This window comes from Athene noctua, chromosome 3 (genome assembly GCF_965140245.1).
Source record: "Athene noctua chromosome 3, bAthNoc1.hap1.1, whole genome shotgun sequence".
Taxonomy (NCBI): Eukaryota; Metazoa; Chordata; class Aves; order Strigiformes; family Strigidae; genus Athene; species Athene noctua.
Window position 1 is genome coordinate 84,710,768 of NC_134039.1, and position 26,658 is coordinate 84,737,425.

Below are 26,658 nucleotides of genomic sequence, written 5' to 3' on the forward strand. Positions count from 1 at the left end.
ATGTAGCTGGTATTTGACAGCTGGATCCTTCCTCTTGGTAGGATGGGAATAGATGTTTTCAGCCTTCAACACGTTCTCCTATAGTATTGTTACCATCTGCTCCCTGTGGTCCTCCACCGTTACCTGTCCTTACTCAGTTCTGCATCTCTCTTGAGCTCCTCTGTTTGGAAGAGGTTTGTTAGCACCCAGCATTTTTGCATTTTACTTTCTTAGCAGCTTTGTTGTGAAGTTTCCATAGCTTGCTGCTTAGTCTCTAAGGTGTGGGTGTTCTTACGACTGAACTCCTCTCTGATGCGTTGTTTTTCGAAATAAAAGCAGATTAACTTTAGTCCTGTGTATGGTCCGTGTAGCGTAGTTGAAGTGTAGAGTTAATTGAGACATACAGATCCTTAAATTATCCCTGAAATTGTTCAAAGAGCGAACTGTTCTGTAACAGACTGGATATGAATATGTGAACTTCTGACCTCTTGCTGATCTCGGAGTTCATTACTTTAAAGGAACAAACAGGAGTTCAATGGGGTTGACAGAGATTGCACACTCAGTTCAGCCTAAAACATCTTCTGTAGAGGCTAATATTTGCAGTGGTAGGTACTGAACAAGTGAAATGCGATGCATCTCTTGCAGGGTATTTCCATAGACTTAGTCATGTAGAAAAAGAGTAGGTGGTCAAGAATTAGTGCTAGCAGAGCTAACTCTTGTTCTTTTGCATTGCTAATGATGAACGCTGTCTTCCACCTCACGTCACCAGATGATTTCTTTTGAGAGCTCAGTGGCAGGCAGCCACACTTTTCCCGCAGATTCTTTTGACTTGTGCATTACACTTAGAAAACGGGCAAATGGAAACTCTGGCAGCTGCCTGACTTCCTCTCAAAAATAAAAGGTTCCCTAAATCTCAGCTGGTTCACAGACTTGGTTCAAATGCTTCACATTTGGATTCATTCCTATAGCTTTCAGACGGCCTATATTATTGAAGAAAAAAAATCTGCTTAATATTCCTACAGAGAGTATGCAGAGTGCAAATTACTTAGTTGAGCTGTTTGCAGCTACTGTAGACATAGAAAGCTGCATGAAATGGATTGAAAATCTGTTAGTTTCTTATTAGTATTCTGGGGACCGAGGTGCTCCTTTGACAGTTCTTGTGTCAGTATGTGATAAGTGTTTATCTGTTGACAAGTTGGCCCTGTACGACAAACAAGAAGTTGTGATACACTGACTGCAGGCTGAAATGGCTCCCAAAACTTGGGATGCACAGGAGCAGTTGTATTCTCCTGGAAGCTCTAGACAGACATATATACCTTAATTTTACTATCGAATATATTTGGATTTGGTTCTGGGAAAGTATGGATGCTGGCTTGCTGCTCTGTAGTACTGGGATGTATGGAGGGCAGAGGCTTGCCAGGGATCCAGAGCCTCTGGTAAGTACACGGTAGGGTTTGTATAGATACAGGATATCTTGTAGGGATTTGGAAGCAAATCTTGATTTGTTTTTGTTAAGAACAAAGTGCGAGAGAATATTGCAGCTTTGAAGCTGGAAGTTAATTTGTGCGTTTCCTCGTTGCTCCCACGTCTTAAGGAAACTGTCAGGTAATGGCTGTTTTTTTTATCTTGTGTCGTCTTTTTCTGCTCCAGCTTTTCTTTAGAAGGATTTTTGTGACTACAAAAACCTCAATCCGTTTAGGTGTTTTGAGTATTTTTCTTCGGTTCAAGAAAAATCTTAAAACAACAAACCCCAACACCCATAAATTTTGGGCTAAATGCCACTCCGAAGTTTTTTTTTCAGCCACTGCCAGTGAAGTGAATAGATTTTAGTTATCTGATCTACAGATGTGTGTTGTCTAAAAAGAAACTAATCCAACTCTTACTTGTTCCCGATTGACTTCAGCAAGTTAAATATTTTTGTCCACTATGTTTGTCCTAATCCTCTCTAGGTAACCTGTAATTGGCTGACAAAATGAAGGCTTTGGTTATCAGGGAGGTAGGATTTACTAAGCTTTAACCACTGTGAACTTCATGTTGTTACATCCAAAATGCGTCACAACTCGCTGCGAAGGGCTTGAAAATAGTACAGAATAAAAGTACCGGTTTTGGCTCTAATTTTAGAGAGTAAACATGGACATTGAAATGAGGCCTCCGGAGGGAAGAAAAGACTTCCTTTAAAAACTTTCATTTAACACATTTTTTTTTTTTTTTCTATGGGAGTCTTGAAATTTATTTTAAACTACTGATTCATTGGAAGCAGCTGACAAACATGAGCAGGCCTAGATTTGCTCCTCAGTGCCTCGCAGAAGCTTTGGAGACCTTTTGGTCATCAGTGCTATCCCGGCAAGAAACGTAAGGAGTGAGCTAGAATAGGTCTGGCATTGGCTACAGAATCGGCCTAGAAATCCTCCTTTTTTTCCCTGGTGGTGTCAGACAGGTGGTGATTCAGCTTCCAAAACAAGCTGCTGCTGGTTTGCAGTGCAAGTAGAATGAATGTGGAACTGCTCCCAGCAGAAAGAAACATTTCTGGGAAGCAAGCTGGAGTCTTTCCAAACCAATGTCCCATGGAAGACAAGAAGCATTATTAAAAGAGGCTTGAAGGCACAGTAGGGGAGAAGTGTCATATCTTGACAAGTGCAGCCTGTGGGTGTTGAGCATGGGAGAGAGGTTAAATCACCCTTTCAGATCGTATGTGGTATAATTCATCCTCTTGGGCTATTTATGTCCAATTATCTATTGGCTGCCATAGGGATAAATACAGTTTTACGTTTTGTCTTGAAGACTGAACGCTCTAATGATAACCAAAAGGCTGGATTTCTGTCTAGGTTTGTGGCTAGAAAAATCTGCTTGAGTCAGTGTGGGATTTCTTGCAGCGCATGCATTTGTCCTCTTAGAAGTTGGTTTTCCTGAATCAGAATTCATAAAATCTCAAGCTTAAAGCCTCTTGCGTCTTGTCCCAGCTTCATAAATGCTGAAGAATCGGGAGTTAGGAACCCTACTCTTAAAACCAAAATAAACCACTTTTCTACATATGTTGAGCCAACTTTTGGCTTTCCTCAATTACCTGATGCAAGGAGAGAGCTGATGTTTTTGGCTCCAAGACAGGTGAAAGTAAATCTGCCCTGCTTCCACAGAGTATTTAATTTGAAAAACTTGCAGAGCTGAGTTTATGAAAGTTGAAAGCAGTTTTGTATTTTAAGACCAAATTCAGCACCTTTCGGGAGCTCTTGAGTGTCGTTATTTTCCTATTAGATGGTCTCTAAATAGAGTATTCATCCTCTCCCAGGAAGTACTTGCTGGCTTGGGTTTTAATTAAAACCTGGATTTCAGTCACGACAAACTACAGGATGCCAGGAAACGCTTTAAAATATTCTCTGAACATTGTGTCATGCTTAACAAAGATTTTTACCTTTTTGTAAATAAATAGGGACGTGTGCAGTAAGGATTATTCTTTTTTGTCTGTATGCCTACCAAGGGATTTTCTATAAATAAATGGAGGCTTTCATAATCTGTTAAATTCTTACCTCAAAGCCACAATTACTGGGGTCGGAAGAATGAAAAAGTATTAGATGCAATTTAGTAATTTTGTTTTTCTTTTCTCTGCTGGGGAATGTAAAGCTCGATTCCTGAGCAAGTTTGTGGGGTACCATTTTACCACAGAGCATAGCTGTTGGGTATTATGTGATTAAGGACCCCCCAAATGCATCCTATGTCTGAGCAGTGTATGTGCAATGTACGGTTTCAATACAAAACGGTGTAAATCTGGGATTCAAGTCCTCAGTCTGCCTGTGGTAGTTATCACTGTGCTAGTGATGTAAACTGGGTGTCTCAACTCCCTTTATTTTTTCAGGTAACGAGTAAAAGCGGAACAAACTCTTGTCATGAAGAGCTTGTGTCTTGAGACGGTGGGGTGATGGGTGGGATATAGCTGGTGAGCAGTGTGGTCAAGAGGCTAGTTGAACAGTTTGTTGTGCCTGCAGAAGGTAAGGGAGGTTTTTTAGAGGAGACATTTGAAGAACAATAGCAACAAGTTCTCTGAATGCTTGCTAAGCCCTTCCCAGACTGAAGAGCAGTCTCGGAGATCGCAGGTGATACGAATCTCCTTATCAAAAAATTAACGTTTGCATGATAGACTGATCGCATGTAACCAGAATTGGGAACTGACCTCTTGATGCTGAAGAGGTGAAACGTGGTAGGTGTACAGAGGGAGAGAGGAAGGCACGAGGGGAGCCTGGAGAGTGCTGGAGTTAATACATCTTACAGAAATACTGCACTTGGCATATCTGGCCAGTGACCTAATGCGTCTTCTGTTTCTCTTCTTGCTTAACTCTCTGAAGAGAATGTAAACTATTATTTTGTTTTTCATCCAGTGCTCGGTTGTCCCATATCGTACCATTTAAACAATCTGCTTCTATTCCCTCTTCTTCTTAGAGGAAGCTCCAGAGATGCTGCCTGACCTAGTTTTAACTAAACGTGTACTAAAATGGTTGAATTTTACATGCACTGGCAACTTCTCTTCTGCTTAAATAAGGGGGAGGGATTCTATTCTTAATTAAATACACCACACTGGAGATTTATAGACAATTGGCATGACCTGGCAGGCAAACTGGGTAATTCTTGATTGATCTAGTAAAGAGTATTCTTTTTATTTTAGTGCTTACACATTTAGTTCATTAACAAGTTTAATAAACTAACTGACACGTATAGAAGATTTACTTAAAATTAAGGCTTTGGAGTAGCATACTGGGTTGAGTTAGGCTGAAATTACCTGTATTGAAAGTGATTTTGCTATACTGCAAGTATAAACGTTTCATACAGCAAAATTTTTGTTTTACAGATGGCTTATTCAATCAGTATATCAGTCAACAAGAATACAAACCTCGCTGGGGACAGATCATCCCCAAAAGCACCAAAGGTAAGGATATTTCTTAAGATACAACCCATGTACTGCCAGTTCTATCTTGTTCCTTTGAGGATATTGAGCAAGAAAATGACGCAAGAAAGCCTCCTCTAGGACCGTTGTTCTAGGGAACGGTTTCGTCTATGAAAAATTTGTCTGCAAAGTTAGTGAAATGCAGCTTGGTTTCTGTTTGAGTAAGGAACACTAGCCATAACCTCAAGGCTAGTTAATCAGTTCAGAAACAAATCTCAGAATACAGGTTAAGCATGAGAACAGTTACCTGTATGACTGAATTTAACGCTTGTACAGCTAAGAGTGGCAAATAGATACATTATCTTGATGGGGAGTATTTTAAATTTAAGATGCATCTTTTGAAGTCTTGGTCTGTTACACAGTAAATCTAAACTGCAGAATCTTTTTCCATTGATATCTGCCTTGAAAGGAGGCTCATAGCAGCAGCTTTGACTGCAAAGTATAAAAATTACTGTCATACAGCAAATGTGGGGTTCGAGGTGACAGTTGCCAAGCGTGGAGCACCATACCCAAACCTCTTGGGAAGGGTTACGTATGAATACAAGCGGATTTCTTTTCCAGCAGAATGCTTCCCATAGATGACACCTGTCCTGAATGCCTAAGATATCTAAAATGGTTGGAAAGCTGCTGTAATTGGGCAGTTGGAATCCCCTTATATGTGAGAATAAGTAATTGTTGCAGAAGAGCTATGCTGTATCTATACCATTACCTCTTTGCTTCCATCCCATGGGTGCGCTGCCCTGTCGTCTGAGTGTTCTCACTGCTCGGCCTTCAGGCAGCAATCAGGTGGGGAGAGGTGGAAGGGGAGCAAAAGGTTGTCTGTGTCCTCACTGCTGGAAAGCTGCAAAGATAGCTCAGACCTCATTTGTGTGGACCGCCACGCTTCAGGAACTCTCAAGCTCCTTTCCAAGGCTCTCAGAAGTGCAGTAGAGTACTGCATTCACTGTAGCTATCTGTGCTATCAGTCACTAGATAATTCAATATAGAACTCTGTACAGTTTTATAATGCACAGAAGAATACTACCTGAAAGAAGTGTTCTGCTAATCTTTAAAGAACAGTGAGTTGCTAAGTTGCTCTGCTTCCCCATAGTATTTAGGCCATACGTGAGGTTGTATCTTTATTGGTTTAAAATTCTTAAAATGGTAAACTCTCCTCTCCCTCTTTTTAAAGGTGATGGGGAAGACAGCCGACCAGGGATGAGGGGTGGCCATCAGATGGTTATAGATGTTCAGACAGGTGAGTAGTTACTAAATTTCTTAATCAGATATTTTTCAGACAAGTATGCAAACGTGCTGTTCTTCAGAGACTGTCTTAACTTGAAGTTTTGAGGTAAAAAATGCACTTTATAATAGTTGAATTAAATACTCTGCTTTTTCTTTGGAACTATACTCTCTGCCTTTCCCACCCCCCTGTTAGTTCTCTGTTACGCCTTAGTTGTCGTCTTGTCTTAACTAAGAAACCAAGAACAATTGTTTTTAATTTTTGTCCCTCCTACCTTCTTTGAGCAGGAGCTTAAACAAGAGAAGGAAAATTATCATCCCTAATTTCTCTTATCTGCTACATACTATGCTATTTGGAATAGTGCTCGAGGAATAGATCTGATGTGTTGGAACCTTCTTTGTATTTTGGTTGGAGTGGCTTCTCATTTCCATAGTGTGCAAGAAACTCCTGTTAAATATAATTTGTTAGACATTTTTTACAAAGATGTTTCCAATAGCAGTTTAAGGAATGGTTCAGCTTCTTTCAAAGAGCCTGCAGAGAAAAGAATGGGTGGGGGGTATAAGTAACAGTTCAGGTGACTGTTGTTCTCCATAATTTTCTCTATCTTTGTCTTGCTTTTATTTAATCAGATTTCTGTGGTACGTCATTCCTTACTCAAAAAAAGGAATGCATCTGCCTGCATCTTTGATAAGTAAATGATTTGTATGAGTAAAAGAATTGCCCTTAAGAAAGGAGAAACGAGATCAGGGTGTGACTGGCAGAGTCAGGAATATAGGGTGGCATTGAGGGAGTTGGCAAAAAAATTACTGTGTCCGTATCTGTTGTGGTCATACGGACGGGACTGAAGCATGTGACAGGATAGTACCTTCAGGAGTAATCTGCTAAGTCATAGTGAACAAGCAAAAATGCAGCAGTAGCTGCAGTCTTTGGCGTTTACTCGGAGTGTAGTTACTGCTTTAGAGGAAACACTCGAGTTATTTTGTATATGAAAGCAAACTTTTTTTTTTTTGTCGAAGAGGTTTGAGATTCATGAGAATGAAGTGCTGCTGGAGGGTTGCTGGTGTTTGCCTGCAAAAGCAGCTGTGAACGCTCCCTAGTGGCCTCGGCGAATAAGTAGACGGGGACTGTTTCACAAGCGCACCATGAACACATGAGGCTTGTGAACTTGGAAATGACAGTCCTTTAAACCTTCTGAAAACAGTATAGTCATGGTAGTGCGAGTCTTTGTTTCCATTCTTGTTGGTTTTTGTAAAGTCCTACTAAGCTTATTATCTCTGCCTTTGACTTAAGTTTTCACTCTGCTTTAACAATGTAGTGAAAAGCATCGATATAGTTTCTTTTTACTTGCACGAAACTGGCTAGAGAACACCCACAGAGGTAGAAGCCTGGTGTGGGAGAGCTGCATCTCCCTCTTGTCATGCTAGTCCTTTCTTGCTGCAGCTCTAGCCAGTGGTGGTGGGATAACTTCAGAAAGTTTCTCTGTTGGGATATTTGGGAAATGGCTTAGTTTTGCTTCCAGGCCCACTGAGGCTTGTAAAAGCCTAAATGTTTTGGAGATTATCAGTTCTGCTATTTAATTTGGCTCATGAACAGGCCAGGGGAAGTTCTTGGTGCTGTTGTTCTTGAAACGAGCTGTTGCTGATCGCTTGAGTTTGCCTTTTGAATATAGGTAGTGTTTAATGAGACTGTGGGAATTTAGCCAGTTGTGTCAGGATGTGTTTTACAGACTGGAGCCGTAAAGCTCCCTGGCTAACCTTGAGCAAATCTAGTATTAATGGAAAAAGGAGCAGCAGCATACTCCTTCCTCCAAAGACATCTTCCAGCCTCCCTTCCTTACCCACACACTTGTTGTTTTTTCAGAAGTCTTTGGCAACTGAAGAAAAATACGTTCACTTTGAACTCCTTGTTAGAGGGGTGAGATCCTTTGCAAGAAATTTAAAACAACTTTAATCTTTTAGAAATGAGGTGAAACACCAAAATCATGCATATAAGCTGGTTTTGAAGTTTCATATCACATAGAATAGGTGTTGGAAGCAAATTTTAATCTCTGATGTCCAGACCTGCTGTAGCTATAACAGAACTATAAATGGTTCTGCTTTTTTATTAACCTCAAGGAAATATTAACCAGTTGTTACTGACTACAAAATGATAAGTTTATTTTTAATAAGCTTTGTAGTAATACCAAGCCTGCTGGATGCACCTGTGTTAGTGCTAGGATAGAGGATACGGGTTAGTAAGCAGTTGAGATAGATCTCAAGTTACTGATAGCGTGTTGCGTCACTGACACTCTGTTTATGCTCTAAGTTTCAGGTGGAATATAATTTAACTTGGTCTAAACTGCCTTTTAGCAGGTTTTATCTTCTGCTTAGGGTAGGCTGAAAGTAACTGAAAGAGCAATTCTGGCATCTCTGCTGGCAGCCAGTAGCTTGTGGTGTAGCTCATTTCCATCTGATGTTCATGCTCTTAGTACCTGCTGCAGCTGTTTTAGCATAAGTGTAGTGTTCTTTGTGCTTTGGAAAACTCTGAAAGCAGGTGGAATTGAAAGTGCAGGCATTCTGGGGTACAGAACAGAATGCAGCCTGATACCTTCCTATATTTAAAAAAAAAAAAAAAGTGATTCAGTGTCTTACATGCTTTCAACCTTACAGACTGGAACAACTCTGGATGGCACAAATAGCAAGTTGGTTTTGGTATGCATGTGCCCAAACATCGACTAAGAGGCATTTCTGGTTATAGTTGGAAACCACTGTTACATCCTTTAAAGCTTTAGACTGTAAATGAAAACAGAGGGTTAATGTTATTTCTGCTTTTTTCCTGCAAGGTGCATGTCTTTTATGTAGTTCTCCATTTGGGAGGCTGGAGAGTTTTCTGCCCTTTTCTGCGTGGAAGTATTTGGGTAGTTACGACCCAGGTGCATAGATTAAAATGAAAGTATCCTCAGAACACCAAAGTAAAAACAACTCCAGTGTTCTTGTGTGTTGTGTGCTTCATGTCAGTCCTGAAATATTGCTATTTATGTAGGCCCTGGTGAAATAAATAATGCAGGCCTGTATATATTCCTGTGTTGCCAGATGCATTACGCCCTAATGCAGTTTTGGATGAGGATGTAGGCATCTAGCTCTGGTACCTTGATTCACATACCTTTGATTATGCCCTCTCAGGCCTTTTTATAATTCAGATGTGGGATGCGTTTCGAAATACCAGTGTTTATTCTGGAAGAAAGTGGGAAGGGTTAAGTGGATTGCCAAATTTGAGTTTTAAGGTATAACATCAGTACTTTAGAGGAGTATGTGTACTGTGTTTTGGAGATTTGGTTTGTAATTCCATTGTTAAGGTAGAATTGGTCTCCTTCCCTCTTACAGGGCAGAGGCAGTTTCATGTGAATGACAGTGTAGTCCATAAAGCCATGTAATTTATTTCCGTAACAGAATTATAGACTATATAGAAATCATTCTATCAAAAAAAAAAACTTTTGTGAAATACCCTGTTTGTTTAAACCTTCATATTTTATTTCATTTTGATAAAGCCTTCTGAAGTTTTCTGACGAGCCTGTTTTAGAAATAATAGCTAAGCAACCAGGATGATTTTTTTTGTCTGCATTTCTCTTTGGCAAGCGAAACATTTTTCTGAAGGAAAATATTAGTGAAATAGTCTTTATTGATGTGTTATCTCTGTTCGCTCACTGAAGTGAAGCTACTCTGTTATTTTGGTTGTACATTACTTTGCTTTTCCTTTGGTGGGAAGGAATTCTGCTTACTTCATTCTGTTAGATAAGTGAGAACAAACCTGTAGGTTGGGAACAGTGGGAGATTCGGAGCAGTGGGCACAGCGTGCCCATAGTATATGTGGGCAACACAGAAGTGATGAGGCTGGTGCAAAAGCAGCGTGGAAAGATGAAGTGAGAGCAGCAGACATGAAGGATGCTGTTTTGCCTGAGGAAAACACTGCTATCCATAAGATATTTAAAGATGGGACTTGTGTACAAGATGAAGAGATCTCTGAAACAAAACACAGATGGCTTCTAAGCTCTGAAACACAAACAGCTGCTGAATCCTGGAGGTTACTCAACTTTGTGGTGCATTCACATTTGAGAGGAAGACTGTATGCCTACCCAGGCCATCTCTAGCCTGAAAAAAAATTAGATCTGGCCACTATCTACGCTGAACTGCGCTTCAGAAACTGAGTGGTGTGATATTTCAAGAAAATTTAAGGTCCAGCTTTATAATTGTGCTCCAAGTGCTCCTTTACAAAGTGGACAAAGCTGCTTGCAGAGAATTAAATCTACATAGGGAAGTGACATCCTTTCATAGAAGACTTTGGAGATATGATACACCTAGATTTTTTTTTTTTTACATCTGAGATGAGTGCCTCTTAGTGCTAGGGACACTGATTCTCAAATACACCCTCAGCAAGTTTGGGGTGGTAGCTAGTTGGGAGGGCAGTGACTGATGACCTACAGAATAGGGCTGGGAGTCAAAGGGACCCTGAGGGGCTGCCCGGAGAGCCTTGTGAGGTTCAGCCAAGACACGCAGAGCCCTGAACCTGGGATGTAACAGCTCTGTGCAGTGGTGTAGCTGAGGACTGACTGCATGGAAAGAAGATTTGCAAGGTGGTAGACAGCTGAATGTGCGTCAGCAATGTGTCCTTGTGTTGATGAAGGCCAACCCCCTGCTAGGCTGTATTAGCAGAAGTATGGTCAGCAGGTTAAGGGGAGGGTTGGTGTTCCTTTCTTTGGTACTTGAGGCCACATCTGGAGTACTGCGCCCAGTTTGGGCTGTCTGGTACAATAAGGATGGTGACAGTCTGCAAGTGAGGGGCCACTGAGGTGGTCGGCAGCTGGAGCACAAGATGTATGAGGAGATGCTCAGGGAGCTGGTTTGGTTTAGAAGAAAGGGCTCATGGGAGGATCTTAGAGCTGGTGGGAGAACGTGGAGAAAAGAGCCAGTCTCATTTTGGGGGGTATAGAGGGATTGGATGATGTGCTATGGACACATTGCAGCAAGGGAAATTCCAGTTTAATAAGTTAGATATTCTTAAAAAAAAAAAAAAGTAATGAAGGTGATCAGTCATTGGAGCAGGGGTCCAGACAGTCTGAAATGCCCATCTTTGGAAGTATTCAAAGTATAACTGAATGCTTCCCTCTGCAACCTGGTCTGTTGCTGAAATTTGGGAGATGGCTGAAGGACAGGATGACTTGCAGAGGTGTTTTAGGTCCATAACTCTTTTGTATTCTAGAGAACTGTTCTAGCAAGAGACATGGAAATACCATTTGACCAAGGTATTTAGTTAAATGTGTCACCAGGTTTGGAATGTATTCTTTGTGCCTGTTTGTTAGAAGTTAAAACCAGGGATGCTCAGGCATGCCAAGCATCTCTTATCAGCCTGGCTTTAACAATTTGCCAGGTAGAGTCCTGATCAGATGAGGAAGATTCACTGTATGAGAATCCTACCAAGGATTTTGCAACACAGAGAAGATGGAGTAAAAAGAAGTTAAAAAAGCTGACTTGTAGAACATATGTGAACCTCAACTGAAACTATCCCAGGATTTTTGATATTTAACAGGGATTGGAGAAGGCTGCTTTGCATACTCCTCTGAAAAATGGAACTTAAGGAGAGGTTGACAGGCAATATGTTAATTTTTGTGAACATACGTTCTCTAATAATTTGAGGAGTGTGCTTGAGCCTTCTAGTCTTCCAGAGAGTACGGGAAGAAAAGAACTCAGACATTATAGAAATATTTTTGACTAAGCAAGCAGTTCAGAAATATTCACAGAACATATTTAATTCAAAGTGTTGAATTTGTATTCAAAAATAAACGTAGAGGAGATAAGGTTAAGATGCTGGAGGAGAAGTTTGACTTCCTAAATGTAGCTGGTAAAAGCTTTAGATAAATATAACCGCAGCCGCTTTCATGTTTTTCTTGTTGCCTTGCAGGTAGGTTTGAAAATTCTTCTGCTCTGTCCCTAAGGCAGAATAGAGGCTTGCTTTAATAAAGCAGCATCAATATTGTCCCGTTACATATTGCTCACATACAGAGGAAGAATCCTTCCCTGTGCCAGAGAAAGATGCCCCGCTTGCAGCTTGAGTTCCCTAGTGTCACTAAAGTAGAAATAGTTATATTGATGCGAGACTGCTGTGCTCCCTTCGAGCTTCCCCATTCCTGCTGCCTGGAAGTTCGTGATCTCTTCCCTGTGTCTGTCTGCTTCTTTGAGTATTTGCTGATAATGTTGTTTAGATGGCAATGACTGAGTGTTAGGCATGCATGCTGGGTCTGTCCTGGCTGGGTCTCTGCAAGCAGGGTGAAAAAATAACCCTCCCCACAAAATCTGAATTGTGTAGAAGGTGTGATACTGGTGGGGGAACAGACTGAAGTTTGACTTGGAGAAAAAAAAATATTAAAAAAAACCCAACAACCCCCGACCCGCACAACCCAAAAAAGCAACCAACCAAAAAACCCCACCAAACAACTAATTTTTCCTTATACCATGGGAGAACAATGGCAAACTTTAGAAGAACTGTGAGAAATGATTTTCATGAGATTACCAGCAACAGATGCATTTATGCATTGAGATGTGTTTCTTTTAAAATACGGAACTATATACATATTTTTATAGGAAATTTCTGTAATGTCGTAAGACTAAAAAATGACAGACATTCTGAGTCTAGATAGTGATGGAGCCTTTCTTTCATTCGAGCTACAGTTTACCATCAAGATGAAAAATAAGTTTGCTACACTGTTCGTGTGCACTTCTGTTATCACTGGGGGATGCTCGCAGTTCGCACTAGCTGTACGATTGTACTCCTCTTTCAGTGCTTACATGCCATTTAGTTCTGACAGCTTGATTTAGGTAACTTTCAAAATCTGAGTTTTCATCAGATTCATTCAGGTTTGCTATTAAATTTCATCTGAGACAACAAAGCCTTTACAGGCAGGCATGACATTTTGGCAAGGCCCCAATAGGATACTTAGCTGGTGCCAAATCTTTTATTTTTCTCGGCTATCAATGAAGCTGTTGTGGTAATGTGGGTTTTGTGAGCTGTGAGAATTTATGTGCACAAAGGGACCTGCTCTTTGCAGGGAACACTGGGAGCCCTGAGTCCAGGAGGAAGGGTAATTAAAGTTAATGAACCAGGGTAACCTTTCCATGGTGATGACCACTATCCTGATGGTAGGTAAGGGTCAGGGACTAGTCCCATTTAATAATCGTGCTTCTAACCCTGCTCTTTAATTGGTGTTGGATTAAAGATTGGCCGTTACCTCCATAATAGAACTGGTTTGTGGGTTTTAAAGGGGTTTTTCAAAGCTCTGCAAGTCTTCAGTGGCTTGTTCTTCTTGGGTTTGGCTTCGTGTTGTGTTCTAATGCAGTCTAAAAAATGAAGTATTCTTAACATTTGAGACCAGATAGTGATGTTCCTATAATGGGAGCAGCTTAGTAACCTCTCCATGTCAGAATAGCGACTTCTTTCTTAAATGCTTTCCATGTTCAGAGGCTTCATCTAGTTTTATCAGTGAGTCTGAGAAGCCTTCGAACTTGCTGTGCACAGACCAGTTGTGGGTCTAAAGTGACAAGCTCTGCGGATAGGCCTGAAACTCTGACTTAAACCTGTAACTTTTCTACTTACTTTTGTGGCATCAGGTAAGTTAATTTATGTAAGGCATTTCCCTTGAAGAGGATTTCATCGTTGAAGTAAATTTTTCTTTCTAGGGGATGGACTGAACAACAAAAAAGCTTTGCTGCTGCTGTCTCACAAGTCTCATACATAGATCTTGCACCAAACAGGGTACAATCTGAGATGTCACTGATAGACTAAAATGCACAGTATCCAAAATGTTAAATATTGTTCATTTGTCTGTCTTGAATTTTAATCAGAAGGCTGTGGATTTGATTGCCTCTTATGCAAATGTAGAAATAGAAAATGACTCCTTGAGAATTGGCTGTCTATCAATCCTAAAAACTTCCATTACTAAACCAAACCACATTTCTTTGTCTTGATGACTGGTTCCACTCAAAGAGGAGCGTTTCTTTAAGTAAGAATCAGTTTAAATTTCTCTTCTGATAGTCTGTGTGTTTGTCACGGGTGTTTTCTAGGCATTAGCTTGTTTAAATGCGTTCTTTTAAAATAAAATTAACATGTTCTTCCATTTTTTTTTTTTAACAGAAACTGTTTATTTGTTTGGTGGCTGGGATGGAACTCAGGATTTGGCTGACTTCTGGGCCTACAGTGTGAAGGAAAACCAGTGGACTTGCATATCCAGGGATACCGAGAAAGAGGCAAGTTCTGCAAACATCTGTATTGTTAATAAAATATGACTTGTTGCACAGAACATGCCATTCTTCTGAAGTTCTTGTATTGCTATATAGCAGGCAGTGAGAGCCATAAAATTCAGACCTTCAGGTTACAAAGACTTCTGAAATGCTTACATTGGGGAAAATGTAGATGGATGTGAATTTGAAGTGTTAAGGTTGCTGGAGGAGAAAGGTTTATTTCTCAAGAGCAGAGTGGTCAGCTAAAAATCAGTTCAGTGAGTAGAATATGAGTGAAGTAATTTGATAAGACTTAAGCAATCAGACTTGTTAATAAACTTTTCAGACCTGATGCTGGTGTTGAACTTCGGAAACAAATTGTTTATTTTTTTAGCTTTTGTCAAAAATGAGTAGAAACGGACAACTCATAGACAGAAATCTAGAGGACAGGGGTAATTGCCAGAGGCCACAGAATCCCAGGAGCTTTCGTGGTATTCATTTGAGCCATTTTCCTTGGCGTGTTTTGCTCAGTATTTGACGTATGAAACCTCTTAAATGGATGTCGCTTGGGTTATAGGAGGTAACAAAAAAAGTCCAAGACCTTTGGATTGTGTAATTCCGTGAATACTGTGAAATGTTCAAGTTCCGTGTGGTTATTTTGTTTTGAGTTCATGATTTGTTTGTCAGACATAACTTCAGGAAATTCATTCAACCTGTTCTTGACAGTACGAAGAGTTTGAGATTCAACCACTTTTTGACAAATTCAGGAGTCGATTTCCTCAACTATTTGAAAAAAAGGGTAAAACAGTCTTATTTCTCATTTGTATTTTTCCAGTTTCTCGTCCTAGCTTGTTTTGTGAGCTTCCGTACCAGATTAAAGAACACTTTAATACTCCCATTTTTTCCTGGCAAAGGTGTTTAGAGGTTGTAATCAAGTAGGACAAATAGCCTGAGCTGAAAAAAAAAAATCTCACAGCAAGGCACTTCCCGTAGCCTTCAAATCTCTGTGTCATGCACTTACTGCTTCTAACATCCTTTACAAAATGGACAATAATAAACTCAACGTGATATTCTGGTTTCTATCCTCATAGAGCTGTATCAGGGTAAAGTTGCCCTTACATTTTATATCCTTCTAAGTTGTTTTTTTTTTTTCACACATGGTCCTTTCATCACTGCTCGTGGCTACTCGTATTTTTACTCGTAGGATGCTGAAGACGGATTTAGTTTTCCAGGGTCCAGTCCTGTAGGTCTGGGCTTATGTTGCTTCTGTTTGTCTTGAACTATGGGTGTTACTGTTTTTCTCACTGTTTACCCGACAGGTTACCTCCTTAAGATAAGGAGCTGTGTGTGTGTGATGACATAATACCAAGGGGAAATTGGGAGTCATCTCTTTTATCAACTATATGGTAAAGATAAGCAGCTAGACTTTCCTTTTCTTTGTCTCCCTTTAAATGCACTTTTCTTGCTTTAGAGCCACTTAGTGTGTATATTTATTTGTCTAGCTCAGGATGCAGTAAAATAGGGCCTTTCTGTCAAAAAGGGGTTACCGTGTTTTCTTCCTGCACAAACCAGTGTGTGTAGTTCTAGCGTTTAAGGGATTAATTTCCTTTCTTGCTGGGATTCTGCAGCATCCAGTTGAGCTTCTGTGAAGCTTGGGAGGCCTGGCTGGGATGCAAGGCATCAGCAGTGCCAGGAGCAGTGTGTGTTTTCTCTTCATGTTCCTCATGACTGACTCTAGCAGGGTAACGCTGGGATGGAAGAAGGGTGGGATATGGAAAGGAGGGCTGTGGAGGAGACACAGCAGAAGAGTTGTGAGTTGATACAATAATGAGGCTATAAAAGGTTTTTGGAGGATAAAACGTTACAGGGTGCAGTGCAAGGTCAGAAAATTCAAATGGAAGATGGGAAGGGTCTTGTGCTGAGCGGAAGTAAGATAGGGGAATTTTCTTAAAAAAAAGGAGAATAGGTTGAATGTATGAGGAGTTTTGAAGAAGAGACATACTTAATAGAGAAGTATGAAGAAGCGTGTGTGTGTTGCTTTAGAAATGGAGTTGTAGAAGGACTCTCTGCGTGGCTGTAGTCTGCAGTGGAGTTCAGAAGAGGACCTGCCGAGGCATAGTTTAGGGTTTTGGTGATTTACTGAGGTACGCTGAACTGGCAGCTGCTGTACTTGCAAACTAGCAGTGTGGGTTGTTTTTGGTTGGTTTTTTTTTTTTTTTCCTCTGAAGAGATCTGGATAAAACCTGATTTAGAAATGAAAAGGTCAGTCTCAAATGTTGAGAAGTACATTCAAAAACAAAGACTCCAGATGTTTCTCGAATAGAGACATCAACTGTTCACAAACAATTTGCTAAAAGGAAATGTCTGTTGACACGGAATTTTAAAAAATATTCAGAGTAGATACCAGTAGAATTCAGTCTCTTTTTTGTTTTGTATTGTGCTGGTTCTGCTTTTAGCTCTTTTGTTCTGATTAATCAGTGACAGTGGTTAAATTAACCACTCAATAATTTAGCTTGGACAAGGGTGGAATATTAAAAGTTGCATCTTATCCAGTGTTGTTGTAGGGGTAACACACAGTAATGCTTTTGGGATAAAGGTACTGGTAGCTTCTGTTGCAATGCATTACGAAAAGGTTGTGAGAGCTTTTTAGTAAACCCCATTGCTGCTGTTTTTCAAAATTTGCCAGTGAGCTGAAGAAATGTCTCTTTGCCACCTGAAATTGCGTTTGTGATTTTTGAACAGTTAGACTATCAAAGCTAACTTCCCATAGCCCTTTTTATGTCAGGAAAAAATGTCTACAGCACTGCTGGAGTAGCTGGTCACTTACAGTCTTAAAAAGGAGGTCTAGAGGACCTGCTTGCCCTGTTGGGCTGAACCTCCAGTGTAGGTACCACAGCTGCTGATGGACCAACAGACCTAAATTAGAACATCCCCACCATCCCTTCAGTGTATGGATCCAACAAGGCTCCCACAGCCCGTGTCAAACCATCCTCCTCCCAGCCTGCTTCCTTCCAAGGAGATGCACCATGGAGCAGCTCATGACCTCTCAACTGTACCCACAACTTCTGTCCTTCTCTCTCCTCTGAAGTATCCAACAGCTCTAGGGATCAGCTGGCATTAGGCACAGCCAAAACATGTTTAGTCTAAAAGTCTAACAGATTTTTTACACTGAACCAAGTGGAATATTCTGACAAATGCAGTTGTCTCCAGCGTTTATTAATGACTGTAGAGCAGTAGACCTTTCCAGGATTTGGGAATAAATAGTTTTGAAAAAATAAACCTTGTCATTCCTTGGGCATTTTGATGCTAGGCCAGTGTCAATTAATAGAGAAACGTAATGTGTGTGTGTGTGTTTTGATGTCTAATATTTCTAGTTTCCAAGCAGCAGCTTTCTTTTTTGAAGGCTAATTTAGTGAAATTCAGTATAGGAGGGCAGTTTAAGAGAACTGTAGGAAAGACTTTGCTTGGTGTAGTTATGTGGATGGTTATGTGGATTTTAAAACAGCATCGAAATGCTGAGGGATGTTGATGCCTCTGGAGATTTGACAAATGAGAAGAAAGAAGCATGATGGTTGGCATATTTTGTATGTCACTAGTATTTCTGTACCTTGTTTCGGTATTTCCTAGAAACATGAGAAGAGATACAGGATCTCCCTCCAAACTGTGTTACTGCACAAATTGGTAGCTTCTGTGGTACATGTTTGTAAATATGCTGTGCTGACTCATTCTCATTCTGGCTTTTTTAGAGGAAAATCCTGTTTACAAATCGGCTCTGGGAAGGACGTGAAACTTGTGTAAATGGGCTAGGTTTAGGTGACACTGTGTTTTCTCAAACTTTTTAAGTGTTTCTTGCCAAAGGTAGAAGTGAAGGTATTGTCGTGGGTTAACTGGTTGAGAGGATAAGTCGTTTCTCACAGTGAAGGAAAGTGTAAGTCAACAAGCTCCTACTGTTCAGTAGGTTCAAAATGATCTAGAAAAATCAGTGTATTGTGAGGTGACAGTTTTCTGCTTAAGACCAAGTGCTTTTCCACGATATTGAAAGTAAAAGCTGACAAGTGTAGAAAGATCTCATAATAGTGAGAGCCAGGGTGAATTTCATCTGCTACTGTATTTCCAGTTAAATTTTCTACAGTGCCTGCATGCATGTCTTTGTTTGTTGACATGGATTAATTTATCCAAAGCTTTCCAATGTCATGTTACCACACAAGCGTTTTATGCATTTGTAAGCGTTTGTGACACCTATGACTTTTTTTTTTTTTTTTTTGGATGTGATGCAGAAATATGCTTATCTATGTAAAGCTTTTACCCTATGCTGTTTCAAGTGTAGGAACTGAACTAGTCTCAAATATTGACTCCTTCTCACAGATGGTGATATAGTTTGGAAGACGCTTTAAGTAACTTGAGGGTTTTTTGTTTCAAACACTGTGATGTTTATGGACTTGAGATCTAATATGCTGAATCTGCCATGTCCTACTTCTGAGTAGTTTTGGTTGTACAGATGCTCGGTTGTACGAGATGCCTGGTGCCACAAAAGCACATAGGGAGAAAGCAGCTGTCCCCAAAAGCCTCCAATAGAAACTTGGATACTGCAGATACACCTCTGAGCCAACTTCCTAAATAGTGTAAATGCCTACAAAAGTAGGGACAAAGGCGGCAGATGCTGAAGTGAACCAAATGAAAAGTATTCTAGGCTGATCCTAAATATTGCATGCTAATGTTTTATTTTCCTCCCTGCTTAGTAGCATAATGGTTTTAAAAAGTTTTAGCCAGTATTCTTTCTCCAAAATGTTAAAGACTTTCGGATATGCCTGACTAACTTCTCCAATGATTTTTCTTGTAGGCAGCCTAAAACAAAAAGACCCTGTTGAGGGAGGAGTACCTCTTCTTTTATTTGTCTATCTATTTATTTATTTATTTAATATAAACTTTTTTAAAAGCTTGTTAGCTTTTAAAGGTAAATTCTTATTTGCTTATGCTACCTTGTGTGCCTAAGGAGCTCTGTCCTCTTAACCATTGTTTATTTTTCTTTAACTTGACATTTTTTTTAAAAGATCACCCATGTTTTAAAGAAGCACTGGGTCTTAAGTTATTCAGTTGCATCACCAGGAGTCTGTAGTTCTTGACTGCAGCATGAAAAAAGTGCAGAAAACCAGCCAAACTTCCATTATTTCGAACACCAGATGTTTCAATGTGTGGATGTCCATTTCCTCCACTCACTGATACTGAAGTCAGTCTCACAGAGAAGGGAGTACTTAAATAAATGCATTATGCACGGTGTTTTGAAGGCTGCAAAACTTTGGCAGTCCTGGAGCTTGTGTGTGCCAGTCTTCAGATTATATGTGGATTTCCAAACCATCGTAAAGCCTTCAGCTGCAAAAAGTGCAGCTTGTAAACTCCTTTTACACCTTGAAGTAATGCATCATGTATAGTTGATTTGTGGCGTACATGTTCCTATAAAAATCACCACTTCGGCTCTAGCTTATGATGAGTTTACTGCAGTGATCTCTGATCTGGAACGCAGCTTTATTTTACTTCTGTGACTTTATTAGGAAGTTATTGCATCATCCAGTTCCCTGTAAATTGCAGATGAGGCAGTATACAGAGATACGCTAGGGTGGCTGTGAATGCATCTCGGGGAAGATGGCACATTATTCACTGCTTAAGGTATTACAGAATTTTCAGGTAAGGATTTAGGGAAATAAATGTTTGGTATAACACTGATTTATGTCCTTTTGGGTTTTAAATGCACAGAAATACGCACCTGTAAGACAAGAGCCAGCTGGAATCCCTGTAACCTTGTGTTTCACACTGAATAGATGGGGAAAAATGATTTTAAAGAAACAAAAGAGTATGTGGGGGTAGAAGGTGGGAGGAAAGCTTAATCTCTTGCCAGCAAAGTGAAAGTAGCATCACACGCCAGTCAACTTTGCCTTGGGAGCACTCTCTTATTTCAGTTAGTCTGTGAAAGGCTTCCGTTACATTAATGCTCTTCAAGCTGTACAAATACAGAAATCCCTGAAGAAATATCAGTTATCCCAATATGATAACGTAGGGGAAGCAATCGCAAGTAGTATCATAGACAAATCCCTAGCTAAATTGCCTGGATAATGACATCCTTGAAGATGTAGTAAGTTTTTGTGGACTTTGCAGCTAACAATGTGTTTCTGCCACTGGGTTTTGGAGGTTTCTGGCCTGTCTCAAGAGCATATACTGGCAGAATGGATAGTGCATTGATACGTTGAGTTCTTGTACCCGAGAGAGCTTAGTATGTTTAATAGGACTTAATCCATAAATTTTCCAGGGCATGTATGTGATGGAGATGTTATTGGTGATGGAGATTCTATTGATGCTGGGATTCAGGAACTGTTGGGTTCTAGTCCTTGTGTTGCCCAATTACTGCTTTGTCGTCAGAGCTCTGTCTTTAAAAGCTGCTCTTCACGTTCTTGCTGCCATGCATTACTCTGACTCTTCTTAATATAAGGAAGAGGAGGGTTTAATAACATGGTGCTTCACAGACCTCCCGTGAAAGTACTGGAACTGTTTCCTGGCTGATCTTCCTGTGTGCAGATTATTGCAAAATTGAAGATGCCTTGTTGCTGAAACTGTGACACAGCAGAGACTAGCTGTGGGCTGCGCTTCCAGTGGTAGTTAATGCAGTTCCTGCAGCTGGATAACTAAATTATGTTTGGAAAAAGCTGAAAGGTCATATAACCAAAAATTTCAGAAGCTACATCTTTCCTAATCTGTCACTCTAGTTCAAAAGAAGGCAAGTCTCCACAATTCTGTTTCTTTAATGCTGAAAATATTCCTTTCTGAAATATATCTGTGTATTTGTTTTCTCTTGCCATGTTGCTGTAATAGCTAACAGAGGGAGCCTGCATTAAACTGTACTTAGTATCTGTATCCTTGAGATACATATAGACGGGTTAGCCTGAGGGGGGAAATTATACAGCCGCTTTTATGACTTTCTAACACCTCTGGGTACAAACTACTCCTTTGTCATCTGTTTAAGACTGTCTTTGCTTTCTCAGAAACATCTGAGAGCCTGTGGCTGTCAAAAGTATTTAGACTTATAATTTCATGTTTGTTTTATCACCAGCCTTTCAAGAACAATGAATTTAAAAATTCTAGCCTCGCTACAATCTTCATCTTTGTGGCTAAACAGTCCATAAATGACTAGTTAAATATTTTTTTTTTTTACAGTCTGCTAGCCTGTTGGTCTGCAAGTAGCTAAGCTGAATAGTTTGCATCTATGGAAAAATCTCTCTTGGCTGGACCTTCACTAGCCATTGTTACTGCTAATGAGAGGACAGCGTGAACTTATGATGCATGCAAAAATGACCTCATTCAACATCCTGCAATTGTTAATGGGGTTAGTTAAATTCGGCACACGAGGGATGTTGTCCTGAGGGCCCATCTCTCGGAGCTGGTGAAAGCTCTGGTTCTGTGGTGGGTCGTCTGTTATATTTCATCAGCGTTACTGAAAGCAAAGCTGAGCAGCTGATGTGTAAAAAAGCAACAACCTACTTGCTAAAATTTAAGAAGATACAATTTTACTCACATTTCATCACTGTGAGTAGCGCTTGGTTTGCAGGTAAATTGTGCCTTTTGTTAGAAATAGCACAGTACTGATGTCCTTTTGCTGCAAGGTTGTCTCTTACTAGGGGTATTACTTCAGTGCTTCTCTCATTTGCATTTGTAAGCTGAATCACGTAGGCTGGATGACTTATTTTGACTGTAAACTAAAGCCTAGACAAGACCTTCATATGCATTCTTGCAACCTGCTTCACACAAATTAAAGAATTATTTCATACTGTTTGCATGCTTGACGCTCTGGGAGTTTTTTCCCCTTTTCACTATTCCACTTACTTGCCTAGAAATTCTCTTGATTATAGGATGCCTGGGTTTACTGCAACGTGAGATCCAGGGTGTTAAGCATTGCTGGAAGGCCTTGATAGCTTGGTGTGAGAGCAAGCCAAGTGAGAGAGCACATAGCTTAGAAATGACCCAGGGATGTGGCTCCCTGCACTGGCAGTAATGCAGACATTGATTGCCAAGGTTGTTTCGGCGCTGTAGGTAGACTCATACCACACAGCTGTCAAAAGCAGAATATTGGTGCTTTGGAAAGTTCGTGAGTCAATTCATAGGGTGTGCTTTATATCTTTAGAGGTATGCTAATCAGGGCTTATTAGAAGCCAGTAGATCACATGCTAGTTCATTCCTTTATGAAAATACTCTGAAATTAGTTGTTTTTGCAAGCAGGCCTGCTGGGATACTAATTTTTTAATAGATAATATCATGGGAATAGTACATGAAGCATCTATTTGTTTTCATAGCAATGTTCATGTGCTGCACTGAGTCTGCGCTCTGCTGTGCTGAACCTGCACTGATCCTTGAAGGATGGAGCCAACAATCAGAGTAAAGTCTTATGTAGGACCAGAAGGGATGGGCCCCTCGTGGGTCATCAAATCCAGTCCACTGCTATCATAAGGATCACGTCGTATGATCTCTGAGCTTAATCATTTGACTAATAAGCTCATTGAACCAACTTTCAAAAATAGAACACTGGGCCATTTATTTTTTACTTCTAGTCTAAGCAGCAAAAGTTTCCTTGTGGAAGGCTCAACTTGAGGCCATGAAGTACCAACAGCGAGAAATTAGGACTATCCCAAATGTGCGCATGCTTTTAGGAAATAAAAAAACCCTTCATCCCATTTATTTTTTTTTTATTTTCCCACCTTAGAGTTGAATCAAAACTGTGTGATAAAAGCTGCCTCTGACTTTAATCTGTTCCATCATGTCCGAGTCAGATGCCCAGAAAGGACTTTGCAACTAAATCTATTTAGTTGCATTGCTATAGGAGGGTACTTGTAAGCAGATTAGCCATAGCTCAAATACTATGTCAACTGCCTGACTGAAGACTATCTTCCTTGACTTAGTTGTGGCTAGATTTATTAGTGGCTAATTATTTGCAAATAGTTGTCCGAAACTTCTCGTCATCCAAACCTAATATTTGTTGTAAGATATTTAACTGTTTTGTGTGAAAAATTATGTAGACCCATGGTGTTCCAGTGCTGGTCCTGGGGAGTTTTAACCATTAAGATTCTTAGCCAGGTTCTGATCTATTTAATAATCCCAAAATTGGCAGAACATATTTAACTTGCATACTCTCAAATAATATTCTTTATAGCTGGCACTGCAGCTGTAAAAGTAAGTTGGAGTATCCGTTATTTTTGATAAATGGTGGCAAGGATATCTTAAGAGTGAAAATGCGTGGCTGCTGACCTAGCGTGGCTGTTAAGCTTCATATGCTGCTTTAAGCTTTTCCTTGAGGCAAACTTGCAGAGTAATTGAGTGAATGGAGTGTGCATCCAGCATCCAGAATAATTTTTGAGCTAGACTCCCATCTCATGCTCCTAGAAACATTTGAGATCCCACTTTAATCCTTTTCTGCGTCTACCCTGTGTGACGTTCGGAGGTTTAAGTCTAGTGCTAGAGCTGTCAAGTCTTGGACATCAAATGTCACGTGTAGTGCTGGTTTCTACCATCATACAGAGTATGAAAAAGTAGCTCGGATATGCTATTTATGGGAGGGCCTTGCACACTTAAACTCTTCGAGATGGTGTACACGCCTAGCTGTGTGCCCGTGCTGGGCTGTTCTCACCGCGAGCACTGTCGTGATGCTCCTCTCGTGTGAGTGAACGTGCAAGACCCACCTCCCTCTCGTGACTTGGTGATTGCATGGGTGTTAGAAGCAATGCATCAGCTTCTGTTCATTTTCTTTGTGTTTCGGGCTGATGGGCAATACAAATGCCCTAACCTACCATTAAAAACCCGTAAGTTCAATTCTTTTTTTTTTTTTTAGGTTTCTGGCACCACTAGGTTATGAGAAACTTAAAATACTTTCTGTGAGCGACTCATACGGGGTGAAAGTGTTCTGTTTTGTGTATGGCCGTGGTTGTTTCTCTTGCAGAATTTAGTACTCATCTAGAGTAAAGCGAATCATTCTGAGCTACAGTTTAGATTAAACATTTTGGGAATACGCATTAGGTGAAGACTGGCATTGATAAAGCGCTAACAAGCTCTAATCTTAAAAACCGTGTAGACTTGAATGAGCGCCAAGAAAAATATACATTTCCTTTCGTTTTCAAGATTGTGGAGACTTTTCCTTTTTTTTTTTTTTTTTTTTTTTGAGGGGTGGGGGAGTGGAGGAGGAAATATATTTTGAAACTGGGAAATGAGAGCAATTAATCTCTGCAGTTGTGTGTAGGCAGGAAGGACTATTTGTTGTATGACAGCATGCTCTCAGAGCTGGAAACAAAGTAGGTTGTTTGTGTCTTTTTATGTCCTCGTCCTAGTTTGCTTTAGGACAAGAGCATTTACCTCATGACGCTTATTTTTGAACTTTATACTGGAGGCAGTGTTCACATTCCATTCAGTCTTTTACAGCACCAAGAAGGGAGAATTAGTCAGCTGTTCTTTGTTTTTATTTCCCTGACTCTTGAGCAGGGTCCAGGCTTGCTCCTGAGGTTTTTCATCTGGATCAGTCTGAATAAAACAGATTTTCTCGCAACTGAAAACCCTTTATTTGTGAAAGGTTATGATAACCAAAAGAAGCCAAGCTCCCCTGGTTTTTGTTTGGGGGGTGGGATGGGGAGTGTAGCTGGTTTCCTGCAGCCCCGTTCGCATTAAAGCGGGTTCGTAGGACATTTGTTTAAAAACAAAACAAAAAATGAAGGCTATCATGTTTGTGCCTTAGCAGAGCATGCCAGGATGCTGTTGCTAAGATGATGCATGCTGATTGTGGCATAAATAGTCATTTGAGCAGACCCTACCCTAAGGAGTTGAGTCCCAATCCTTTTGCTCCTGTATAGGAACAAATCAATTATTCTAAGGAGGCAGTGTTGTCTCTCAGTGCTGTTGTGTTGCTTTTTGAAAACGTTTTGTAAGTTAGTCCTTAAGTGGGATAATTGCTTTCAGCATTTGCAAGTTAAATGAAGAAAGCTCTAATTAGATTTTATAAAGTGGCTTAGCATGTTGAGAAGGCTTTTCATAAAGTATACTGTGTATTCACTTGGCGTTGCACAATTGGATTTCGTGTAGCACTGACGAAACCAAAAAAAATCCTATTTGGCCTTGGTCGCTCCTGGGTGCTTAAAGGATTGAAAGCCTGTCTTGGGTACTTCTAGCTATACATACTCTCTTCCTTTCCCCACCATCCCACCCTCATTGGGGCATGTATCTGTGTTTTAGAGACTGGAGGAGACCAACCTGTTTGAGGAAGGATATTAAGAGTAGAGCACAGGGGCTTGGTATTTTGTAGTGCTTGAAAATGGGGCCGTGGCACATACTGTTTAATCAGTCTTAGCCGTTATTATGCTGTGCTAATTGTACGGTGGTGCTGGGTGGCAGAGAGCCATTTTGTTCAGGTTAGTCTTAGCTCTGTGTGGGCACTTATTGAGTTCCACAGAAACCGAACAGTGCCCATGCTTAGTAATCTTTGGTATTGTTTGGTGGCCTGTAGGTTAGAAATGTGATATGCTAATGCTTTACTATTGCCATTGCAGCCTTGGCATGAGTGGAGGAACTGGCCAAAGCAGTGTAACACATTGCTTGCCATCTGAATAAGGACTTAGCCTAGTCACAAGCTGCTTTCACGTGTGGTTTCTGCAGCGTGTGTGCCAGGAGCTTCCTGACGAGAATTGGAAAGAGTCCCCAAAGCTGGTGTTTGTTCAGATCATTTGGGCGCTGTTGCTGGTGTGGCTTACTAGAGTCTATTTTAACTCTCTTCGGGAAGTAGTATCTCAACTAAATCAGCCAATCAGTTCTTGAAGGTTCATCTGCAAAAATGTAGATTCCATGTGCAGACAATTTCGAAGACAATTCAATGAATCTACATCTAAAGTACAAGTACTTAATGAGATCTTGCATTGATTTGGTATGAGTTCAGATAACCACAGGAGCAGATAATTGGAAATTGGTCAAAGCTGTATTTTCCTTCTCTGCTTGAGAAGACTTGGGCCTGTTTAATCTTCTCTTGTTATCGGTGTGCAGGTGAAACTCTCTTTATTACCTGCAGATGTGTTTGGGAATGGCAGTTAGTGTGTTTAGAGGGGTAGTAAGATACTTTTTGTGTGTCTGCAGTTTATCTTTGATGATAAGGCCCAAATTTGAATAAAGCTACAGAGATGTCTAGTAAGATCCATTCACCTTGGGGTGCTAACTCATGGGTCATCAACCAGCTTCCATCCTGGCAGGAGCGGACAAAAGGTCCCTCT

The 26,658-nt window shown here is 40.4% G+C and overlaps 1 protein-coding gene across 1 annotated transcript in view; it reads left to right on the forward strand.

Annotated features, from left to right (window-relative positions):
• The window catches only part of MKLN1 (muskelin 1), a 99,140-nt gene that overhangs the window by 37,313 nt on the left and 35,169 nt on the right, over nucleotides 1–26,658 (forward strand). The window contains exons 7-9 of the mRNA XM_074903532.1: nucleotides 4,817–4,894; nucleotides 6,084–6,149; nucleotides 14,295–14,407. Of these exons, the coding sequence (XP_074759633.1) occupies nucleotides 4,817–4,894; nucleotides 6,084–6,149; nucleotides 14,295–14,407 (257 nt within the window). The remainder of the gene's footprint in view (nucleotides 1–4,816; nucleotides 4,895–6,083; nucleotides 6,150–14,294; nucleotides 14,408–26,658) is intronic.